Source organism: Mastacembelus armatus, chromosome 14 (assembly GCF_900324485.2).
Source record: "Mastacembelus armatus chromosome 14, fMasArm1.2, whole genome shotgun sequence".
NCBI classification, from domain to species: Eukaryota; Metazoa; Chordata; class Actinopteri; order Synbranchiformes; family Mastacembelidae; genus Mastacembelus; species Mastacembelus armatus.
The window spans coordinates 1,978,959-2,000,953 of NC_046646.1; the positions used below are offsets into that span (position 1 = coordinate 1,978,959).

The 21,995-nt window shown below is 41.4% G+C and overlaps 1 protein-coding gene across 5 annotated transcripts in view; it reads left to right on the top strand.

Annotated features, from left to right (window-relative positions):
• Positions 1 to 20,672, top strand: part of robo3 (roundabout, axon guidance receptor, homolog 3 (Drosophila)) — a 95,117-nt gene extending 74,445 nt beyond the window's left edge. For 4 of the 5 annotated variants that reach the window (XM_026329075.1, XM_026329078.1, XM_026329077.1 and 1 more), the window contains 7 exons: positions 915 to 1,062; positions 1,585 to 1,803; positions 4,019 to 4,218; positions 4,411 to 4,518; positions 5,317 to 5,485; positions 6,749 to 6,891; positions 19,919 to 20,672. In XM_026329075.1, coding sequence (XP_026184860.1) covers positions 915 to 1,062; positions 1,585 to 1,803; positions 4,019 to 4,218; positions 4,411 to 4,518; positions 5,317 to 5,485; positions 6,749 to 6,752 — 848 coding nt within the window. In that variant the 3' untranslated portion in view covers positions 6,753 to 6,891; positions 19,919 to 20,672. The remainder of the gene's footprint in view (positions 1 to 914; positions 1,063 to 1,584; positions 1,804 to 4,018; positions 4,219 to 4,410; positions 4,519 to 5,316; positions 5,486 to 6,748; positions 6,892 to 19,918) is intronic. The other variant, XM_026329076.1, reaches the window with a different exon arrangement.
• The last annotated feature ends 1,323 nt before the right edge of the window (positions 20,673 to 21,995 follow it).

A 21,995-nucleotide genomic window follows, 5' to 3' on the forward strand; every position in this document is an offset into this window, starting at 1 on the left:
TTCCATTACAGGGAGTTTTTCCTCTCCACTGTCGGCAAGTGCTTGCTCATAAGGGATTTGTTGGGTTTTTAGTTTTAGTTTTTGTAAAGTGCCTTGAGATGATTTGTATTGTGATTTGGCGCTATACAAATAAAATTGAGTTGAATTGAATTGAATTGTTGGTTGTGACTTAAAAATATAGTCATGGATTTTAGGAACTTTTTTTTACTAAATTCTGAAATTTTATGCATAATGAATGCAGTAGGCCCTGTGATGGACTGGTGACCTGTCCAGGGTGTACCCCTGCCTTTCACCCGAGAGAGGGCTGGGATGGGCTCCAGCAGATCCCCGTGTCCCTGGCTTTCAGGAAAAAGCGAGTATAGAAGATGGATGGATGGATGGATGAATACAGTACATAACGAATGACAAATTAATTAACAAAATAATTGCAGACCTTAATTTCATAACTTATATTTTGTTTCTAACTTGTCTATAGACAGTTAGTTGTTTTTAAATTGAGCCATCCACTCATTGCCTAAATCAGTGTCCAGTCAACCCTATGTTTGGACTGTGGGAGGAACCTGGAGAAAACCCACACAGATATGGCGACAACATGCAAACTCCACTCAAAAAGGTCCAGGTTTGCCTCGGGCTCAGACCCAGGACACACAGCTACTGCACCACCCATTCTTTTTAAATGTGCTCTATCAATAACAAAACTTGACTTTAAATGGCAGTGCAATACAATGGGAAAAGGAGGTTGATAGAAAGGTCAAGGAAATAGTTCTTCTAAAATTCTCATGTTGCAGCCCCATTTTGCAGTTCACTCATAGCCAGGTTATCTTTCAGCCACTGGCCTGCCAGGATATGTGTCAAATTATGCTCATGAAGAATCAGCTCAAACCACTGTGTTTCCCTCTCTGTCTGTTGTATAGGTAAGCCCAAGCAGAAAGTGATGGGTAAAGCTGTCAAGACCCCATCTCTGACCTGGATGGAGGCATTGCCCCCACCTCCCCCCATTGGAGAACTGGAACAGTGTGAGCATGACGACCAGCCCCCAGAGCATGAGGACATGGACATAGGGTGAGTCAGCCTTTTAGCCCTTCTCTTTTTCAAGCACACATCTGTATAAATTAGTATTTCAGAGCTACATCATCATTTAGACTTACTGTCACCACTAACAGACACATTAAGTATCAAATCCAACACAGTTCTCATGCCTCTGGCTTTAACAACTCAATTAACCTGGCCTTGGTCAATTGCTTTAGTGATTTAGCTGTTTTTCCAGCCCTTAAAACATAATTAGCTGTGTTCAACCTTACCAGTTGCTCTTTGCAACCTGAGAGCAATACTATCATTGAGTGTTAAGTGTAGCAGCAATCCTACCCAAGTGGAAGCTTAGCCTCCTGCAGTTTTGCCAATGGCAATGCCTTCTGATATGAGTCAAGCCTGAAAGAACAGCATTAATCTTTAACTAGCCTCACGGCGGGCTGCATTTGTAGGCAGGAGTGAGCAAACAGGCTGCCCTCAATGATATCTTTGAAGAACACATAAAGATGCACACATAGGGATCTATCATCCAACTCTTTTTGTCTACCTGTGCAGCTCGGAAGAGGAGTGGTGTCCTCCCCTCCCAGAGAGGACCTACCTGATGGAAGGCTGCGATGATGGCACATCTCCTCTGCAGAGAAATAACATCTCCTCCCCGACCACCTCCTACAGTCACCAGTCAACGGCCACACTCACCCCATCGCCCCATGAGGAGACCCGTGTCTCCCATGACCTCCACCGCATCAACCAACAGGATGGCCATCAGTTGTCACGGTGTGTGAATGAGCTTGGCATACTATGGCACCTGACATTGCTGTTGAGTCCATTGTATGAATGTTTTCATTTTAATTTAAGAAATATACTTTTTTTTTAAAACACACTAACATAACCCTGAACAACAAAATTGCATCTGCTGATCACATTTACCAAAGGTGAGCCTCCATTCTGCTCTGTGGAAGGACGGTTCATTTGTCGTTTCCCGTTTCCACTGTTTACTGCTTAATTAATAGATGGACATTTTCCACTGTTTATTTTAATTTTCAGTTCAATTAAGTTTATTTGTATATCACCAGATCAGAATACAATAATCTCTAGGGGCTTTACAAAAACCCAACAAATCCCTTATGAGCAGCACTTGGTAACATTGGAGTGAAAAAACTCCCTTTAACAGAAAAAACCTCACTCCCTCCCTGTGGGAGTGCTCCTTTAATCTCCAGCAGAACCAGGGCCAGCTTCCTAATAACATTGCCCAAGGGAAGCATGTGTAAGGTGAAAAGAATCAACCCTAGCACAGAACCTTGTAGAACATCATAACTAAGTTTTGTATGTGTGGAAGGTTCATCATGAACATGAACAAATTGGAATCTGTCTGATAAATAGGATTGGAACCATTTTAATGCTGTACCTCTGATACCAGTCACATGCTCCAGTCTCTGTAATAATATGCTGTGGTCAGTAGTGCAAGCAAATGTACAATTTCTGTTACTGTGTCACTTGGACTTCGCACAAAACTAAGGTCTCTGGAGGACAAGTATAGAAACAAGTCCATTATCTGAGGCTAAGAGAAGATTGTTGGTAACTTTCAACAGTGCTGTTTCTGTACTATGATGTGCTCTAAATCCTGATTGGAAATCTTCAAATAGTTTATTTCTGTGTAAGTGATCTGATAGCTGCTTAGCAACAGCTTTTTCTAGGATTTTAGAAATAAATGGCAGGTTGGATATTGGTCTATAATTAGCCAAGACTCCTGGATCAAGACTTTTTGAGTAAAGGGTTTGATTACTGCAGTCTTAAAGGCCTGTGGTACATAGCCTGATACTAGAGATACATTTACCAAGTCTAATAAAGAGAGATCTATGGGAAAGAATCGGTCTAAACACTCACTCCTATGGGCAATTTAGAGTCACCAATCAACCTGAAATACATATTTTTGGACTGTGGGAGGAAACCAGAGTACCTGGAGAAAACCCACACAAGCACAGGGAGAACATAAACCTCTTTATTACATCGACGTGTTTTTTTATTTTATTTTTACAGCAGCAGTTTTTACTGATCCACATGTACCAGATATCAAACTAGTTGTTTATACCCACATTCCACACACTCCTGCTCTACTCCCGACCTTAATCAGCAAGAGCTGTCTTTGAACCGGCTGAAAAACTTCTCCCCGACCTCCACAGAGAGCCAGTAGAGTGGGAATGGGTCAAGAAGCACGGAAGCGAAAGGGGAATGGGACGGAAGTTAAGCGTAATTGATCGGTTAGAGCGTGAACCAGAACGGCATCAGGTCGGCAATGAGTCCGGAGGCAAAATTTCACTGCCGCTATCTGCCCTTTGACTCACGATCCATTCCCGACAGTCCCGTTTAACACGTGACTCACTTACGCTCATTAACCACCACTATTAACTACCCCCTTATTAACACGGGCGGCACCGATGCCATTTGATTCCCACTATTTAGCAGCACACCTCGAGCTCGATCCATGGTGTGCACGAGATGATGGTAGGCAAATGTCTGTTGAAGGGCAGAGCGCGGCTGCTTTCAGTAAAAAACAGCATATCTCAGTCGGGGTAGGCGTCAGTACATCGGGAACGTCCCGTGAGTTAGTCGTCGGCAGCGCATCTACAGGGTAAGTAGGACTCTGGGTTTAAGGGTATATGTGTCGTAAGTTAAGGGTACTGGTGGTAGGTGGAATGTGATTGAAGTGAGTAATGCTAAAGGGTTTATTCATGAAATTTCTGCCGACTGCTCCTGACCTGAGCATAAACGCCAAGTTGGGAGAGAGCAGGAAGAGCGTGGACAGGTCTGTGGGATGTGGGTCTAAAAAACAGTGAAGCAGGAAATATTTTAAATCATAATAGGGCAAAATGTCAAACAGAGAAAAGAAAAATAACCAGCTATATGTTTTTCCTCACTATGAACCAGAGATTTAGCTTCACATTCCACTGATTTGTTCTCTCCAGTGACATGTTGCCCTTGCTTCCCACAGCAGAAGGTTACCCTGTGGTCCAGTGCCAGTTCCCCAGGCTCCAAGCCCAGCACTCACTCAGTCCAACCCCAATCTTTCAGGCCAACAGCATCACAGCTCATCAGAAGTTGGCACGCTGCAGTGCCAAGGTCCTGCCCATCGTTGCCTTCACAGCCAGGGCCCAACTCTGAATGAAGACAACGGCAGCATGACTACACCCGGTAAAGTGCTGTGCTCATGCATACAAGTCTGCAGGAAACACAAAGATACAAAGCTCATTAGTAAACAAGATCATGCATGAACATACATGTCTACACTGTGTTTGTCTACTGTATCAGTGCATCCAGTACACCCAATATTGTATGTCCACTGTGGACTTTGTGATGATTGTCCTGTCCCTTTCACTCATGCAGTTCACAGCCACTCATCCCCAGCAGATGCGTGCACTCCTACCAGCCAAAAATCCCGAATGAAAAAAAAGGTGTTTAAGAGTTCAGCATACAGAAGAGATATACAAGGAGGTGAGTAGATTTGAGTTTGGATTCAAAGAGGTTCATATCAGGGAATGGGGGGATAATGTTTGGATTTTTTTTTTTTTTCACAATTGACATTAAATGTATTAAATCACCTAAACAATAAATAGTTCATCATTAAAATAGAGCTCTTTTTTGATGACTGACAGTGACACTGGAGGACAGTCATGTTTCAGATGTTCTCAAAAGACAAACATGCAACTCTGCTCCATAAAAGAAAAATTTTTTTCCTTGGTACCTTCTGTGATTATTATTTAATTTATCCCCTGAGTAAAGTGGGAATAGAGTAAATAAAGACGCATCATCATGATCTAGCACATACACATGCTGCACATATTTTACAACACCATTTTTGATTGAATATTTACAACTCAAAAATGAGATGTGGGGCTAGATTTCCTGATTATATACTGTACATAACTTTGGGCTTGTAATCTTAGTTTACAGATTGTTTTTTCTGGACACACCATATGTTTACTCAGTTACAACCTTACAAACAGACTGGAAAAGACACGCTAAAGTCATGCAGCACTGTGAATCCAGCAACCTTGAAACCAGTTGTTGAAACCAAAGAGCACATGACATAACATTATAACTAGTCCCTTGGGTTTTCTCAGCAAAAACAAAATACTCTCTTTTTTTAAGCATTATAAAGCTGTACTGCTTCGTAATGGAATCCTACACTAATATTGCTCCCCTGAAAAGGCAGTAAAAATGATCTTCCTTATGCTTTAAACTCACACATTCTTCATGCATACTTTTCCCTTCAACTCTCTCTCTGTTTAGACCTGCCCCCCCCCTCCGGAGCCACCCCCAGAGGAGGACAGGTTGCAGGATGCTCAAGGGTGCATGGAGACCAACAGTGTGGCAAACAGAGCTCTGTCCTCCCTGGAGAGGAGCGAATACAGCAACAGCAGCCACCAGCGAAAAGGCTCAGGACAAAGACATGCCGACAGTAAGACAAAGTTCTGTGTGCGGCATTTCAGTCATTTAGTTTAACGTTAGCAGAATCCAATTTAGGATAGGGAGTTTGTGTACCTAAATTATTTTACTGCTTGTAAAAAAGAGAAATCTCTGTTGTGTATCATAGTAACCAGTAGGCCATTCCATATTTCTGCTGTATCATTCCCTGCTGCTGCACTGCAGTATTTCCTCCTCTTATGTTACACATTAGGGCTTGATGGTGAGTGGAGACACAAACATCACAAGTTACCATCAATGAAAACACAAAGTTTGGTTTAGTAAATCAACAATTACTTCATAATTCCTTCCTCTAGCAGAAAATAACAGCTTTTAAGAGAACAATAAAAAATGTGGCCACATTTGTACTCACATCTTTTATTTGGAAAGCTATTGCAGCTAACAACCTTTCTTTATTCCATGAGCCAGTATGGGCAAATACAAATTTTCTGATCTTATGCATTTCAACAAGTGCTTGATCTCTGCTGTCTTTTGACTTTCTGCCTCCATTTTTACTCTGTGTAAGTATGAGGAGATGTCACGTCACATGTACCTTCTGCAGGTGTCCCTGGTCCTGGAGCTGTATATCACTGATGTGCAGTTACTGGTCCCACCAACCTGCAGTGTCTATTTGTTGTTATTGTTGCTGTTCTTTTCTCTCTCCTCTATCCACTCACCCCAACCGGTTGAGGCAGATGGCCGCCCAAACTGAGCCTGGTTCTGCTGGAGGTTTTTTCTTCCGTTAAAGGGAGTTTTTCCTCTCCACTGTCACCAAGTGCTTGCTCATAAGGGATTTGTTGGGTTTTTTGTTTTTGTGAAGTGTCTTGAGATGATTTGTATTGTGATTTGGTGCTATACAAATTTTATTTGTATAGCGCATTAATTTTATCTGACAGGAAGTCTGGAAAGTCAGTTAAAAACTTGGCACGGGGGTCGGACGGGAGTAAGGTGGATGGTACACAATGACAAGTAGAACTGGTTTTTGTGTTTTCCAGTTTGGATGTGAGAGACTAAGAATGAGGCTCTCAAATGAGTTATAACTGTTCTGAGGATGAAAGTTTAATAATAAGTTTGAGTGGAAGATTGCAGCTATTACTCCACCTCGACCTGTGCTTCGTTCTATATTCATCCTGCTGCTGCCAGGTTTCAGTAAGACCATCATTTAGTCTCTAAAGCACCACCATGTAGTCTCTAAAGCAGCTAGCTGAAGGCTTTCAGTATTCATCACTTCTTCTTTTCTTTGCCAATGCCTTCTCAGATGAGGAGATGATGCTGTATGGTAGTAAGGCTGGCTACCTGTCCAGGAGTCAGATGTCCAGTAACTGCTCAACCACAGGAAGCTCCTCGTCCAGAGGATCCACAGGATCCCGGGGCCTCAACTCAGCCAGAAAACACAACGAGGTAGAGTACAGCAACACTAATGATTTTATCATTTCCGTGAGAAAGAAAATGCTCTTTTTTACCTCTGATGATTTTAATAATTGATGCTTTCAGATATTCATGAGCCTAGGAACAAAGACATACCTGCCATGTGAAGGTTCATGTGGTTTAGTTTTATCTACATATCTTATTTGTTACATATAGTACAAATGGGTAGATGAAAAGAATTGCTGCATTTGCTTATTGCCCACACAGACACATTACAACAAGCTCATACACACACATGTACCATTAATGTCTACTCAGGAGAGGCTTTATGGTGAGAAACAATGTTAAGCGTGCACGCCCACTGCTCTCTCTGGAGTGCACTTATGAAGCCTCACTTCGCTGTGGGAGTGCTCCTTTAAATGCATCCCCTGCAGGCTCCCTGGCAATGAGCTGGTGTCGTGTATTGGCAGAACAAGCTGTGCCAGCTGAATGGAAAGCTCTGCTGGGAATTAATATTAGCAGTGCAAACAGTTCTGATGTGTCCCTCCACATTACGACAGGTAAACACGTGAGAGAAAGTTGCATAAAGTCAGAATTATATTGGTAAAGTGTGGGAAAAACTAGAGACATTTTAAAAATTTAAAAGGATGGTTTCTTACAAAGGTTTACCCAGAAATAAATTTTAAGAGGTTGATTAAAGATAAAATTCAGAGAAATGTGAAACTGCATAATTATTTGAATTGAATCTACCTCTAAATATTATCAGGCCATTACTAAAAGAAAAGGCAATTTGAAATTATAAATAATAAAAATATTAAAAAATATATATATATATATTTTATATTAGTATATTTATTGATCCAATTACATTTTAAGAAAGTACTCACTGCAGAGCCCTTGTGAGTGGTTTTGTGGTGGTTGATAATTTAGTCTGTGGCAATGCATTATATAGTTATAATTTCAATATGATTTTAAATAGAATTTTAAAAGTTAACTATATCTGTTAATAGACTAAAAACTAGAATATTTTTCTGTAATGTGGAGTACAAATTTCTATAAATATTTAAATAAAATTTAAATTGTATAAAATACATGAATTTCCCTTTGGGGATTAATAAAGTTTATCTCATATCATCTCATCTAAAAGTGAAATACTTAAGTGATGGAAAAGTAATGACTTTAGTTTGCTTCTTGGCAAAATGACCTTCCAAAGTTTCTGTCATGCGGTGTGTGCGTCTGAAATATGCGGACCCACATGCAGATACCAAATTACAGAGTTTATTTTGGATTGAGCTGAAGGGTTGGCGAGCAACACCGAAAATCCCGCATCGAGGAGGGTTCTATGGACCGTGGAGCAGGAGTGAGATGGCAAGTCCAAAAACAGCCCACTGGCGAATAGTGGAGACAACTGTCTGAAGACATAGGTGGTGAGGTGGAGCTGGCGATCTGAGAAAAAGATTTCCTTCAGTTAGCTGAGAGAACTAGATTTGAAGGGAACGTCCGTCTCCTGGGAGGGGAAAGTGGTGGATTGAGGCCTCGAAAGGGGTCACCCCGATGGCAGAGCAGAGTTGCGAATTATGGGCATATTCAACCCACGGAAGCATGGAACTCCAAGACGTGGGGTTGGTGGCGGTCAAGCAGTGTGAGCTGCCCATTCACACTGTCCATTAGGTGGTGGGTGAAACCCCGAGGAAAGACTCACCGAAACCCCCAACGACCAGGGCCGAGATGGAACTGGCAGGAGGTGAAGTAGTCCCGCCACCCGACGGTGGGAAACCTTGCTCTGGGCGCAGACCGTGCAGGCCGTGATGAACCTCCACACATTGGCATCCATCACCATCGGTGCACTGAGCTCCCCTACCCTAACCCCCGTAGGGGAGCTCAGTGCACCGATGTGTCAGACACAAATCAGTCTAATAATCCCTCGGAAAAGTACAGAGAGTGTCTGCCTCCTGAACCCAGGCTGGGAGCTGGTTCCACAGGAGAGGAGCTTGGTAACTAAAGGCTCTGCCTCCGTCTGCTTTTGGAAACTCTGGGAACCACAAGTAGACCTGCACTCTGAGAGCGAAGTGGTCGATTGGGATAATATGGTACTATGAGGTCTTTAAGGTATCAAGGAGCTTGATTATGAAGGGATTTGTATGTGAGAAGAAGGATTTTAAATTCTATTCTGTATTTTACAGGGAGCCAATGAAGAGAAGCCAGTATAGGAGAAATTGATCTCTCTTGCTAGTTCCTGTCAGGACTCTGGCTGCGGCATTCTGAATTAACTGGAGGCTTTTTATGGAGATATTGGGACATCCAGATAGTAATGAGTTACAGTAATCTAGTCTTGAGGAAACAAATGCATGGACTAGTTTTTCTGCATCATTTTGAGACAGGATGTTCCTAATTTTGGAAATGTTGCGCAGGTGAAAGAATGCAGTTCTAGAGATTTGTTTTATGTGTGAGTTAAAAGACATGTCCTGGTCAAAAATAACTCCAAGGTTTTTTACAGTAGTGCTGGAGGCCAGGGTTATGCCATCTAGAGTAGCTATAATTTTAGAAAAGTTATTTCTGAGATTTTTTGGTCCAAATATAATGACTTCTGTTTTCTCTGAGTTTCAAAGTAAAAAGTTACTGGTCATCCAGGCCTTTATGTCAGTTAGACAGGCTTGAAGTCTGGTTAACTGGTTTGTGTTAACAGGTTTAATAGATAGATAAAACTGAGTGTCATCTGCATAGCAGTGGTAATTAATAGAGTGCTTCCTAATGACATATCCTAAAGGAAGCATGTACAGGGTGAACAGAATCGGTCCTAGCACAGAGCCTTGTGGAACTCCATGACTAACTTTTGTTCGTGTGGAAGGTTCATCATGAACATGAACAAACTGGAATCTGTCCGATAAATAGGATTGGAACCATTTTAACGCTGTTCCTCTGATACCTGTCACATGCTCCAGTCTTTGTAATAAGATGTTGTGGTCAATGGTGTCGAATGCAGCACTAAGTTCTAGGAGGACAAGTATAGTAACAAGTCCATTATCTGAGGCTAAGAGAAGATCGTTGCTAACTTTTAGCAGTGCTGTTTCTGTACTATGATGTGCTCTAAATCCTGATTGAAAATCTTCAAATAGTTCATTCCTGTGTAAGTGGTCTGATAGCTGCTTAGCAACAGCTTTTTCTAGGATTTTAGAAATAAATGGTACGTTGGATATTGGTCTATAATTAGCCAAGACTCCTGGATCAAGACTAGGCTTTTTGAGTAAAGGTTTGATTACTGCAGTCTTAAAGGCCTGTGGTACGTAGCCTGATACTAGAGATAAATTTATCAAGTCTAATAAAGATGAGTTCATTAATGGCAGGGTGTCTTTAAGCAGTCTAGTCGGGATGGGGTCTAAGAGACAGGTTGACGATTTCGATGAAGCAACTACTGATGTAAATTCAGAGAGATCTATGGGAGAGAAGCAGTCTAAATATAACTGAGGTCCTACAGATGATTCAAGAGCTACTGTAGTAGAAGATTCATTTATTGCAGGTATAGGAAGCATCTGCTGAATTTTATCTCTAGTAGTTGTGATTTTATTTGTAAAGAAACTCATAAATTCATCACTGCTGAGAGCTAAGGGAACACTGGGCTCAACAGAGCTGTGACTTTTTGTCAGCCTGGCTACAGTGCTGAAAAGAAACCTGGGATTGTTCTTATTTTCCTCTATTAGTGATGAATAGTATGGAGTTCTGGCTTTACAGAGAGCTTTTTTTATATGTTAGTAGACTGTTTTTCCAGGCTAGAAAAATTTCCTCTAAGTTTGTGGAATGCCACTTCCTTTCCAGCCTTCATGATGCCTGCTTTAAAGTACGAATATGTAAATTATACCATGGGGCTAATCTCCTCTGATTCACTAACTTCTTTTTCAGAGGGGCCACAGAATCAAGTGTTTCACGCAGTGAGGTTACGGCGCTGTCAACAATATGATCAATTTGGTAGGGAGTGGGATTGAAGCAGCTGCCCTCCACTATGTTTATACTTGGCATAGATGTAAATAAAGATGGAATCATTTTCTTAAATTTATTAACAACATTGCCGGATAAACATCTGCTGTAGTGGAATTTTCTTCCAAACGCTGCATGATCCATCATTTTAAATTCAAAAGTTATTAAAGAATGATCTGACAAAACAGGATTTGGAGGGAAAACTATTGGATGTCCAATTTCTATGCCAAAGGTCAGAACAAGATCAAGGGTGTGACTGAAACAGTGGGTGGGTTTATTAACATTTTGAATGAAACCAATTAAATCTAATATAGCATTAAATGCAATGCTGAGGCTGTTATTTTCAACATCTACATGAATGTTAAAATCTCCCACTATAATGACTTTTATCTGATCTAAGCACTAAATTGGTTTGTGGCTTGAAGTTTTATTTCACTTACTGCTACTTCTACTTAAGTACTAAGTACTGGGTATCCATGTTACTGCATACTGTAACAGGCTGCTAAAATACTGTAGTATTATACTTACTACAAATAACTACTTACTTGTATGTGAAAGTTTGGTCAAAGGATGCTGAGGAGGCCCTGCAGGAGTGCTTCAGGGTTACAAACTGGGACCTTTTCATGGACGCTCATGGTGAGGACATCGAAGGCATCTCTCACTGCATCACTGATTACATCCACTTCTGTGAGGACAATATTGTTCCATCCAAAAAAGTTTGTTGTTTCCCCAATAATAAGCCATGGATAAATAAGGACATTAAAGGCCTCCTCAATAAGAAGAAGCGGGCGTTCATGGCAAGAGACAAGGAGGAACTCCGAGCCACACAGAAGGAACTGAAGAGGAAGCTGAGGGAGGCAAAGCAGCTCTATAGAGACAGAGTAGAGCATAAGTTGAGACAGAACAATATCAAAGAGGTGTGGAATGGGATGAAAATAATGACTGGTTATAAGAAGTCACACACTGCTGTGGAAGGAGACTCAAAGTTTGCTAATGAACTTAACCTGTTCTTTAATAGCTTTGACACCACCTCTGCTTCTTACTCTGATCCATTGTCCGCACACACCATCCCTCCTCCCTACACCACCTTAGCTGATGCCTTGGGGTCTCTTCACATCACCCCACCCAACATCTCTACCAATGCTGCCTCCCCATTGCCCACTGATGCCATCTCCTCTATCAGCAGCCATATAACATTGAAGTATACCTCACCTCCAATACCTCCTCCCCTGCCCTCATCATCTGACTCCTCATCAACACAATACACAGGCCCAGCCTTTTCCACAGAACAGGTGAGGAAGGAACTAGCTAAACTGAAGGCCAACAAAGCAAAAGGACCAGATGAGTTCAGTCCCAGAGTACTTAAGGTGTGTGCTGGACAGCTTGCAGAGGTTTTTCAGAAACTCTTCAACCTCTCTCTGAGGCTCAAAAAGGTGCCTAAGTTATGGAAAACTTCCTGTATTGTCCCATTACCAAAAAGAACCCGTCCCAGTACCCTTAGTGACTTCAGACCAGTAGCGCTAACATCACATGTCATGAAAGTGTTTGAGAGACTGGTCCTGCAACACCTGAGGTCCCAAATGTCTGAATTTCTGGACCCCCTGCAGTTTGCATATCAAGAACACATCGGAGTGGAAGATGCCATCATCTTCTTAATGCACAGAGCATACTCCCATCTAGAGAGGCAGAGCAACACTGTGAGAGTCATGTTTTTTGACTTTTCAAGTGCTTTCAACACTATTCAGCCCCACCTGCTAAGTGCAAAGATGCAGGATATGGAAGTTCCCGCAGATATGGTGGAGTGGATCAAAGACTACCTCACTGGGCGGCCACAGTTTGTTCGCTTAGATGGCTGCATATCTGATGTGGTGATGAGCAGCACCGGTGCACCTCAAAGAACTGTACTAGCACCATTTCTGTTTACACTCTACATCTCAGACTTCCTCTACAACTCAGGAACCTGTCACCTCCAAAAGTTCTCTGATGACTCTTCAATCATTGGATGCATCAACAATAATAACGATGAGGAATACAGACACTTGATAAAAAGCTTTGTTGATTGGTGTAACAACTGTCTAAAGCTCTGTTAGAGAAATTAAAAGGTTTACCCTCCTATGACCTGATCTACCTTACTTTACTATAACTGAAACACTTCTGAATAGGGCCTATTGTGTATTGTGGAAATATAATTGTTGCTCTCAGTGAGCCGAGTTTGCTCTAACCTTGACTATTTGATAAGGGCCCAGATGTCTTTCTGTGATAAATCCTCTCCCTTTTGTATTTCCATGAAAACTGATGTGTTAGGCTGCAAGCAGCCAGTGATCCTCATGCTGTACCAAGGTGCTGTGTGACTGTTACTCCTTGCAAGTAAAACTTCTATATAATCTTACCGAAGTTCGTCCTCTGACTCTATTTGTTAAAAGAATTTACCTAACAAGCTCAATATCAAGAAAACCAGAGAACTGGTGGTGGACTTTAGGAAGAACAGGAAGACCCCAGTCCCAGTCTCCATCCTTGGAGACGAAGTAGAGATTGTGGACTCCTACAAATACCTTGGAGTCCACATTAACAACAAACTGGACTGGTCAAACAATACAGATGCACTCTTCAAGAAAGGACAGAGCAGATTGTTCTTCCTCAGGAGACTCTGTTCTTTTGGTGTGTGCAACAAGCTGCTGAAGATGTTCTATCAGTCTGTAGTAGCGAGTGCACTATTCTTTGCAGTTGTGTGCTGAGGAGGTGGCATCAAGGCTGGTGAGGCCAACAGACTAAATAAGTTGATCAGGAAGGCAAAATCTGTTGTTGGACTGGAACTGGACAGTCTTGAGGCTGTGGCAGAGAGGAGGATGGTGGACAAAATAAACTCCATACTGGACAATCCTGCCCACCCACTTCATGAGGAACTGTGGAGAATGGGAAGTTCATTCAGCCACAGAATAATTCAGTTCAATTCTATTCAATTTTATTTGTATAGCGCCAAATCACAATACAAATCATCTCAAGGCACTTTACAAAAACTAAAACTAAAAACCCAACAATTCCCTTATGAGCAAGCACTTGGCGACAGTGGAGAGGAAAAAACTCCCTTTAACGGAAGAAAAAAACCTCCAGCAGAACCGGGCTCAGTTTGGGCGGCCATCTGCCTCGACCGGTTGGGGTGAGTGGATAGAGCAGAGAGAAAAGAACAGCAACAATAAACAACAAATAGACACTGCAAGTTGGTGGGGCCAGTAACTGCACATCAGCGATAAACAGCTCCAGGACCAGGGACACCTGCAGAAGGTACAGAGAGAATAGAGAGAGAGGGAGGGAGAGAGCACAAACTAGGGGAGAGAGAGAGCACAAGGTTAGTAACATTCAATGGTGGAATATACATGTTGTGGGAGAGAAGGGGGGGGTTAGGGTAGGGGAGCTCAGTGCACCGATGGTCCTCGGCCAGTCTAGGCCTATAGCAGCATAACTAACTAAGGGATGGTTCAGGGTTGCCTGAAGCCAGCCCTAACTATATGCTTTGTCAAAGAGGAAGGTTTTAAGTCTAGCCTTAAAAGTACAGAGAGTGTCTGCCTCCTGAACCCAGGCTGAGAGCTGGTTCCACAGGAGAGGAGCTTGATAGCTAAAGGCTCTGCCTCCCATTCTGCTTTTGAGAACTCTGGGAACCACATGTAGGCCTGCACTCTGAGAGCGAAGTGGTCGATTGGGATAATATGGTACTATGAGGTCTTTAAGGTATCAAGGAGCTTGATTATGAAGGGATTTGTATGTGAGAAGAAGGATTTTAAATTCTATTCTATATTTTACAGGGAGCCAATGAAGAGAAGCCAATATAGGAGAAATATGATCTCTCTTGCTAGTTCCTGTCAGGACTCTGGCTGTGGCATTCTGGATTAACTGGAGGCTTTTTATTAAGATATTAGGACATCCAGATAGTAATGAGTTACAGTAATCTAGCCTTGAGGAAACAAATGCATGGACTAGTTTTTCTGCATCATTTTGAGACAGGATGTTCCTAATTTTGGAAATGTTGCGCAGGTGAAAGAATGCAGTTCTAGAAATTTGTTTTATGTGTGAGTTAAAGGACATGTCCTGGTCAAAAATAACTCCAAGGTTTTTTACAGTAGTGCTGGAGGCCAGGGCTATGCCATCTAGAGTAGCTATAATTTTAGAAAAGTTATTTCTGAGATTTTTAGGCCCAAATATAATGACTTCTGTTTTCTCCGAGTTTAAAAGTAAAAAGTTACTGGTCATCCAAGCCTTTATGTCAGTTAGACAGGCTTGAAGTCTGGTTAACTGGTTTGTGTTAACAGGTTTAATAGATAGATATAACTGAGTGTCATCCGCATAGCAGTGGTAATTAATAGAGTGCTTCCTAATGATATATCCTAAAGGAAGCATGTACAGGGTGAACAGAATCGGTCCTAGCACAGAACCTTGTGGAACTCCATAACTAACTTTTGTTCGTGTGGAAGGTTCATCATGGACATGAACAAACTGGAATCTGTCCGATAAATAGGATTGGAACCACTTTAACGCTGTTCCTCTGATACCAATCACATGCTCCAGTCTCTGTAATAAGATGTTGTGGTCAATGGTGTCGAATGCTGCACTAAGGTCTAGGAGGACAAGTATCGAAACAAGTCCATTATCTGAGGCTAAGAGAAGATCGTTGGTAACTTTCAACAGTGCTGTTTCTGTACTATGATGTGCTCTAAATCCTGATTGGAAATCTTCAAATAGTTCATTCCTGTGTAAGTGGTCTGATAGCTGCTTAGCAACAGCTTTTTCTAGGATTTTAGAAATAAATGGCAGGTTGGATATTGGTCTATAATTAGCCAAGACTCCTGGATCAAGACTAGGCTTTTTGAGTAAACCCAAGACTTTTCCCCCTAAACCCAAGACTGAAAGATTCAGGAAGTCTTTTGTGTCCACGGCCATAAGACTATAATTCCTCAATATAAACAATAACGCACATACACACACACACACACACATGCATGTACGCACACACACATACACACACACGCAAACCCCCCCAAATAAATAGTTAATTACTTAATGAATTACTTTATGAATTACAATTGATCCATATAATTTAAATAATCTCAAATTTAATAACTGCTGTAATAACTGAATTACCCCTTGTGTATTAATAAAGTACTTTTTCTTCTTCTTCTTCTTCATCTTCTTCTAAATCAGACAGGAAGTCAGGGAATTCAGTTAAAAACTCTGAGTAAGGGAATGTAACCGATATGAATAACTCACTGATCTAATTTAGTTTTTTTCTTTTCTATATTGTTTCAATATACACAGTTTATGTTATGAGTTCTATGTTTCATAATAGAATTGGTTGATGAACTTCACGAAATTTTGTTCTCCTGTTATTGTTCTCAAGTTAGGAGAATATAATATTAGGGTGAGGGACCCTTTCTGTGGGAGGTTGTTTGGGAGGGGAATAATAATGGTGGAGCGTATCCGGGGTTTCCCAATGTGCGACATGCGATAGCCTCAGTATGCTTGTTACGAGGCTGATGACTGTACGCACTATTTGGCTCTCCCTGCGAATGACTCTGGTATGACGGTGTTCCTTGGTTAAAATACATATTTGTCGCTGGATAAATGTGATTACTTTCCATTGGCACTTGATTATGATTGAAGTGTGTATTCTGATGTGTTATTTGATTTGAATGATGTACATTGTGATGCTAACTAATTAGCATTGTACGTTGTGTGCCAGAGAGGGAGAAGCTGTCGCCTGCTGATCCACTGATTATTTCCCATTGTTACAGGTATGTCGTTTAATTAGTTCTGGGTTATGAAAGAAAAGAGATTTAGTTGACAGTGAATGTGTATTGTACGTAGAGTGTTACGGGGGAAAATCCGGCGATTCATGCTGTGTGTGACGCATGTTGTGCGGCTCATATGTGGTAAGTTGCTAACCATATTGGGTGATGTGACGTACTGGAATATTGATATATTTATGCAAATAATATGATTTGCAGTGTTATTTCATCATAGTATGTTTAGTGTGTAAACACTTGTACTAATGGACAAGGTAATGTAATATTGTCAATATAATATTGTAATGTTTATATTATTATTGTAATGTATTCATAGGAATAATAATGGTGGAGCGTATCCGGGGTTTCCCCATGTGCGACATGCGATAGCCTCAGTATGCTTGTTACGAGGCTGATGACTGTACGCACTATTTGGCTCTCCCTGCGAATGACTCTGAGAGGGAGAAGCTGTCGCCTGCTGATCCATTGATTATTTCCCATTGTTACAGGATGGAATAAAGGAAAGTGCTGAGTCTCATTAAGTGATCAAGTGGTCTTCATATGTGTGGTGGTAACCGGTCCAGACATGCTACAGGTACACAGTGACAAGTAGAACTGGTTTTTGTGTTTTCCAGTTTGGATGTGAGAGACTAAGAGTGAGGCTCTCAAATGAGTTATAACTGTTCTGAGGATGAAAGTTTAATAATAAGTTTGAGTGGAAGATTGCAGCTACTCCTCCACCTCGACCTGTGCTTCGAGGAACATGATAATTTTTATGACTGAGGGGGGTTGATTCATTCAGACTGACATATTCATCCTGCTGTAGCCAGGTTTCAGTAAGATAAAGTAGGTCAATTTGGTGATCAGTTATCAAATCATTTACTAACAGAGATTTAGATGAAAGAGACCTGATATTTATTAATCCACATCTGACTGTTCTGTTTTTCTGTTCAATAAGAGGAGTGGTCTTAATTTTTATTAAGGTTTTTATGAATAACTCCTCTTCTGTTAACTTCTGATTTATTTGATTTATATGTTCGAGGGGCAGACACAGTCTCTTTGTGGTTTGAAGGGGGCGGCGGCTCTAAGGAAACTGCAGAGAGGCGTTTTAGACTGAGTCTCTGCATCCCGGTCCCCACCCTGGATTGTCAGGCTTTAGGTCGGCTAATAAACTCGGCCAAATTTCTAGAGATGAGAGCTGCACCATTCAAAGTGGGATGGATGCCATCTCTCGCTACCAGACCGGGTTTTCCCCAGAAAGTGGCCCAATTGTCTATGAAGCCCACATCGTTTGCTGGACACCACCTAGACAGCCAGCGACGGAACGACGACATGCGGCTAAACATGTCATCGCTGGTCAGATTGGGGAGGGGTCCAGAGAAAACTACGGAGTCCGACATTAATTTAGCAAAATTACACACCGACTCAACATTAATTGTAGTGACCTCCGATTGGCGTAATCGGGTGTCGTTGCTGCCGACGTGAATAACAATTTTCCCATATTTACGATTAGCCTTAGCCAGCAGCTTCAGATTTGACTCGATGTCGCCCGCTCTGGCCCCAGGAAACATTTGACTATGGTCGCTGGTGTCTCTATTTTCACGTTTCTGACTATGGAATCGCCAATTATCAGAGTCGGTTTCTCAGTGGGTGTGTCGCTGAGCGGGGAAAATCTATTAGAAATGTGAACAGGCAGGTGATGAGCTGTGGGCTTCTGCTTAGGAGTACGTTTCCTTCGGACCGTCACCCAGGCTAATTCTCCGGGCTGCTCCGGAGCTGCCCTTGGACCGCTAACAGACCCTGAGCTCGGAGGCGCCACACCAGCTAACGGGGCTAGGCTAGCTGGCTTTTGTTCGAAGGTGCGGAGCCGCGCTTCCAAATCAGTGATCCTCGCCTCCAAGGCTAACAGAACCTTACACTTATTACAGGTATCATTATCGCTAAAGGAGGCAGAGGAATAACTAAACATGTGGCACACTGAGCAAGAGAGAGGGAGAGGCCATGTTAGCTAAGCTAATTAGCTAGTTAAGCTAACCGGTAGGCTAACGAACGCTAAGTCAGGAAATAGCAATAAATACCGGTCAAAATAGAAAGGTACTTGACTAGTACCGGAATGTAGCAGTTAATGAATTGTTTAGAGTTTAGTTGGTTTTTAGGTGTGTTAAACTATAGCTAGTCTGTTGCTAGTCTGTAGACGAACTATACGACACGCAAGACAAAAGTGATTCACTTAGAGCAACACACTCAGCAGCTTGTCAACCATCACAATCTCCCCGTCCCTTATAGACAAGCATGTTAAAGGTAAAGGCTGTAAGACCATCTCCAAGCAGCTTGATGTTCCTGTGACTACAGTTGTACATATTATTTATTAGTTTAAGGTCCACAGGACTGTAGCCAACATCCCTGGACATGAATTGGTGAATTCTAAGGTCCAATGTCAGATTGCACCAAACGTCACTGTTTGAGCCAAAGTGAACTTAATGGAAGACGACCAAGGAGGACTCCACTGTTAAAAGCAAATCATAAAAAAACTAGACTGGAATTTGCCAAAATGCATCTTGAAACTGGAGCTTTTTGGCAAGTCACATCAGCTATATGTTCACAGATGCAAAAATGAAGCATACAAAGAAAAGATCACTGTACCTGCAGTGAAGCAGAGTGTCTTGAATCTTTGCACGGTACAATGATATCTCTAAAAGACTATCAAGGCATTCTGGAGCGAAATGTGCTGCCCAGTGTCAGAAAGTTTGGTCTCAGTCACAGGATAATGACCCAAAACACACAGCTAAAAACACCCAATAATGGCTAAGAACAAAACATCTATTTTTTGGACTATTCTGAAGTGGCCTTTTATGAGCCCTAATCTAAATCCTAATGAACATCTGTGGAAAGAGCTAAAACATGCAGTCTGGAGAAGGCACCCTTCAAACCTGAGACAGCTGGAGCAGTTTGCTCACAAGGAGTGAGCCAAAATGCCTGTTGACTGGTGTAGAAGTCTAATTGAGAACAACAGAAATCAACTGATTTCAGTGATTGCCTCAAAAGGTTGTGCAACAAAATATTAAATTAAGGGTACCATCATTTTTTGTCCAGGCCAGTTTCATTGGGGTTTTGTTAAATTCTTTTTCCACAATTCAAAATCAATGTCTGATTTTCATTAGTTAATTTTCAGTAAATCTTTATTATTACTTTTGTCAGTTTCAAGTTATTTCAGTGACCATTGTGGGTTTTTCTTTTTTTAATGGAAGAGTATCAACAAATTTGTGTATATGTGATTGTTTGAATTTCTTATTAAAATTTGTTTGTCTTTCCAGGAAATGAGATAAGAACTGCAGTCACTCTGTCATCATGCTTCTGATGCCTCCGTCATCCACCATTTTTCCACTTTGGACACAAAAAGCTGAAGCAGAGTTAATATTTAGGGTTTCAGAACACCAGACCAGACTGTGTGTCATTGCTGTGAAAGAAAGAACAACAGACTTCATATCTTGTTTTTGTTTATTTATGAGCTACTGAGTTTATTCCTCTCCCTTGATTTGTAAATACCTGTCTTTACTGTTCTTTTGTCAGCTCTGGATACAGGGGAAAGAGGCGTATATTGTATTTATGATGAGTAAAAAATAGAATACAAAATTCACAAATGTAAAAGAAAAGTCTGTTATAAAAAAGCTCGTCTTCTTGAATGTGCCAACTTTTTTTGTCAAAATGTATACTTTTTGGAAAAGCATTAACTACTGTTGCACTCTGTTATGATGGCAAAACAACAGAAAATACGAAGCACAAAGTGTGTTTGCTGTTTGAGATGAGCAGTTGGAAAAGCCAAATTGAGCAGACTGTCTCTCCCGGAAGGATACCTCTGCCTCAGCGTTCCTTGTTGGGATCCTTGCACCCACGGAGGCCACTAAGAATGTCAACTTTTTCTATGTTTCCTTTGGTTTTTCTGCAGTGAGAGGTTCCAGCGTGCCAGCAGACAGACAGGCTTTATAAAGGTTTGATTGTAATCCCTCCCTTTGTTCTTCCAAGGGTTTGCTGCAGTTGGAATTTGCGTATACTCCCTCCAAAACAAACATGTCTGTGGGCTGACTTTTTTGTACTCTTGTTTTGTAAATGTATAATAAAATACATTTGCTGATCTGAGCCTTTATTTGTTTTGCTGATCAAGAGTCAGAAAGTGTGATAAATGCTAGTTTACAAAATTACAAAATCAAATAATGTGCTTTTTCTGTAAATATTTACTATGGCAAAAGGAAGTCGGGGTATGAAGGGGAAATTAATTGCTTTCCCATTAATAAATGCTTCAATTAACTCTTCTATCATTTCTTGTCATCCCTAAACTTTATGAAGAATACAGAAAGATAGCTACATATAAGTATTAATATTAGTCTTTGTACCTAAAGACAGAAAAGTTCAGTTGCAATAGCTTGGACTGTTGACCAGTATCTCAGGCCATTAGAGAACAGTTCGGAGGTTTTGAGGGTTTGATTCCCCTCTAGATTATTTGTTTTGAAGCCCTAAACACAAAGGAAGATAGAAACATTCAAATAAAGCAGGTCAAGCTGTTAAAGGAAACATCAAGATAAACTGCAGCCTCCAAAATGATCTCTTTTAAAACAGTCAACAAAAACTCAGGATTTAAAGCTTCATGAAGGATTTATGGCATCACAGCCATTGGATTACTGCAGCATCTTCAGCCCAGCAGTTCACAGTGTTAGAGGACTTCACAGCAAGGTGTTTTAATTTGAAACCCTACAAAGGAAGGAGAAGAGTGCTAAAAGTTAAAAACCCAGCTGTCTGAGCAGTACCCCAGGCTGATGACAGGTCTCAGGCTGTGGCTTTGATTCTTATGAGACTGAATCCAAAAGGAAAGAGTCAGAGGCTCTATGAAAGGACAAAGCTGCAGCTGGTAGTATGGGTTCAGGCTGTTAAATGAGTATGATGACATTCTGAGCCTCCAGCAAACTGTTTGGTCTTAAAGCCGAACCAAAGCAAGGCAGAACAGCTTCAGGAAAAGTAAACTGACCAAATAGCTCAGGCCGTTAGAGGACTTCGTGGACTTAATGAGAGGGTTGGTTCTTATGACAATCAGTGAATTTAGAGTGTTGTAACATGATGTTGGACATGAAGATATGTTGAGCCATCCCTATGTTGCCTTCATGGTGTAGAGGAATTGATGCAGACCGCAGCATTCAAAGGTTCAAGATCTTTAACTTTGAATTCAATGGGACTTCCTGTGTGTATAAGGCATCACCAAGCCAGGCTACTGGTGCTCTAAACAGTGCAGTTTTCACATGGAAAGCTCAGAAGCAGGTTTTCACAGTAATTCATGGGAGTTTTGTAACAACTTTTTTTCAGACATGTAATGGGATTTGTATCTGGAGGGTTAAGGGTTCT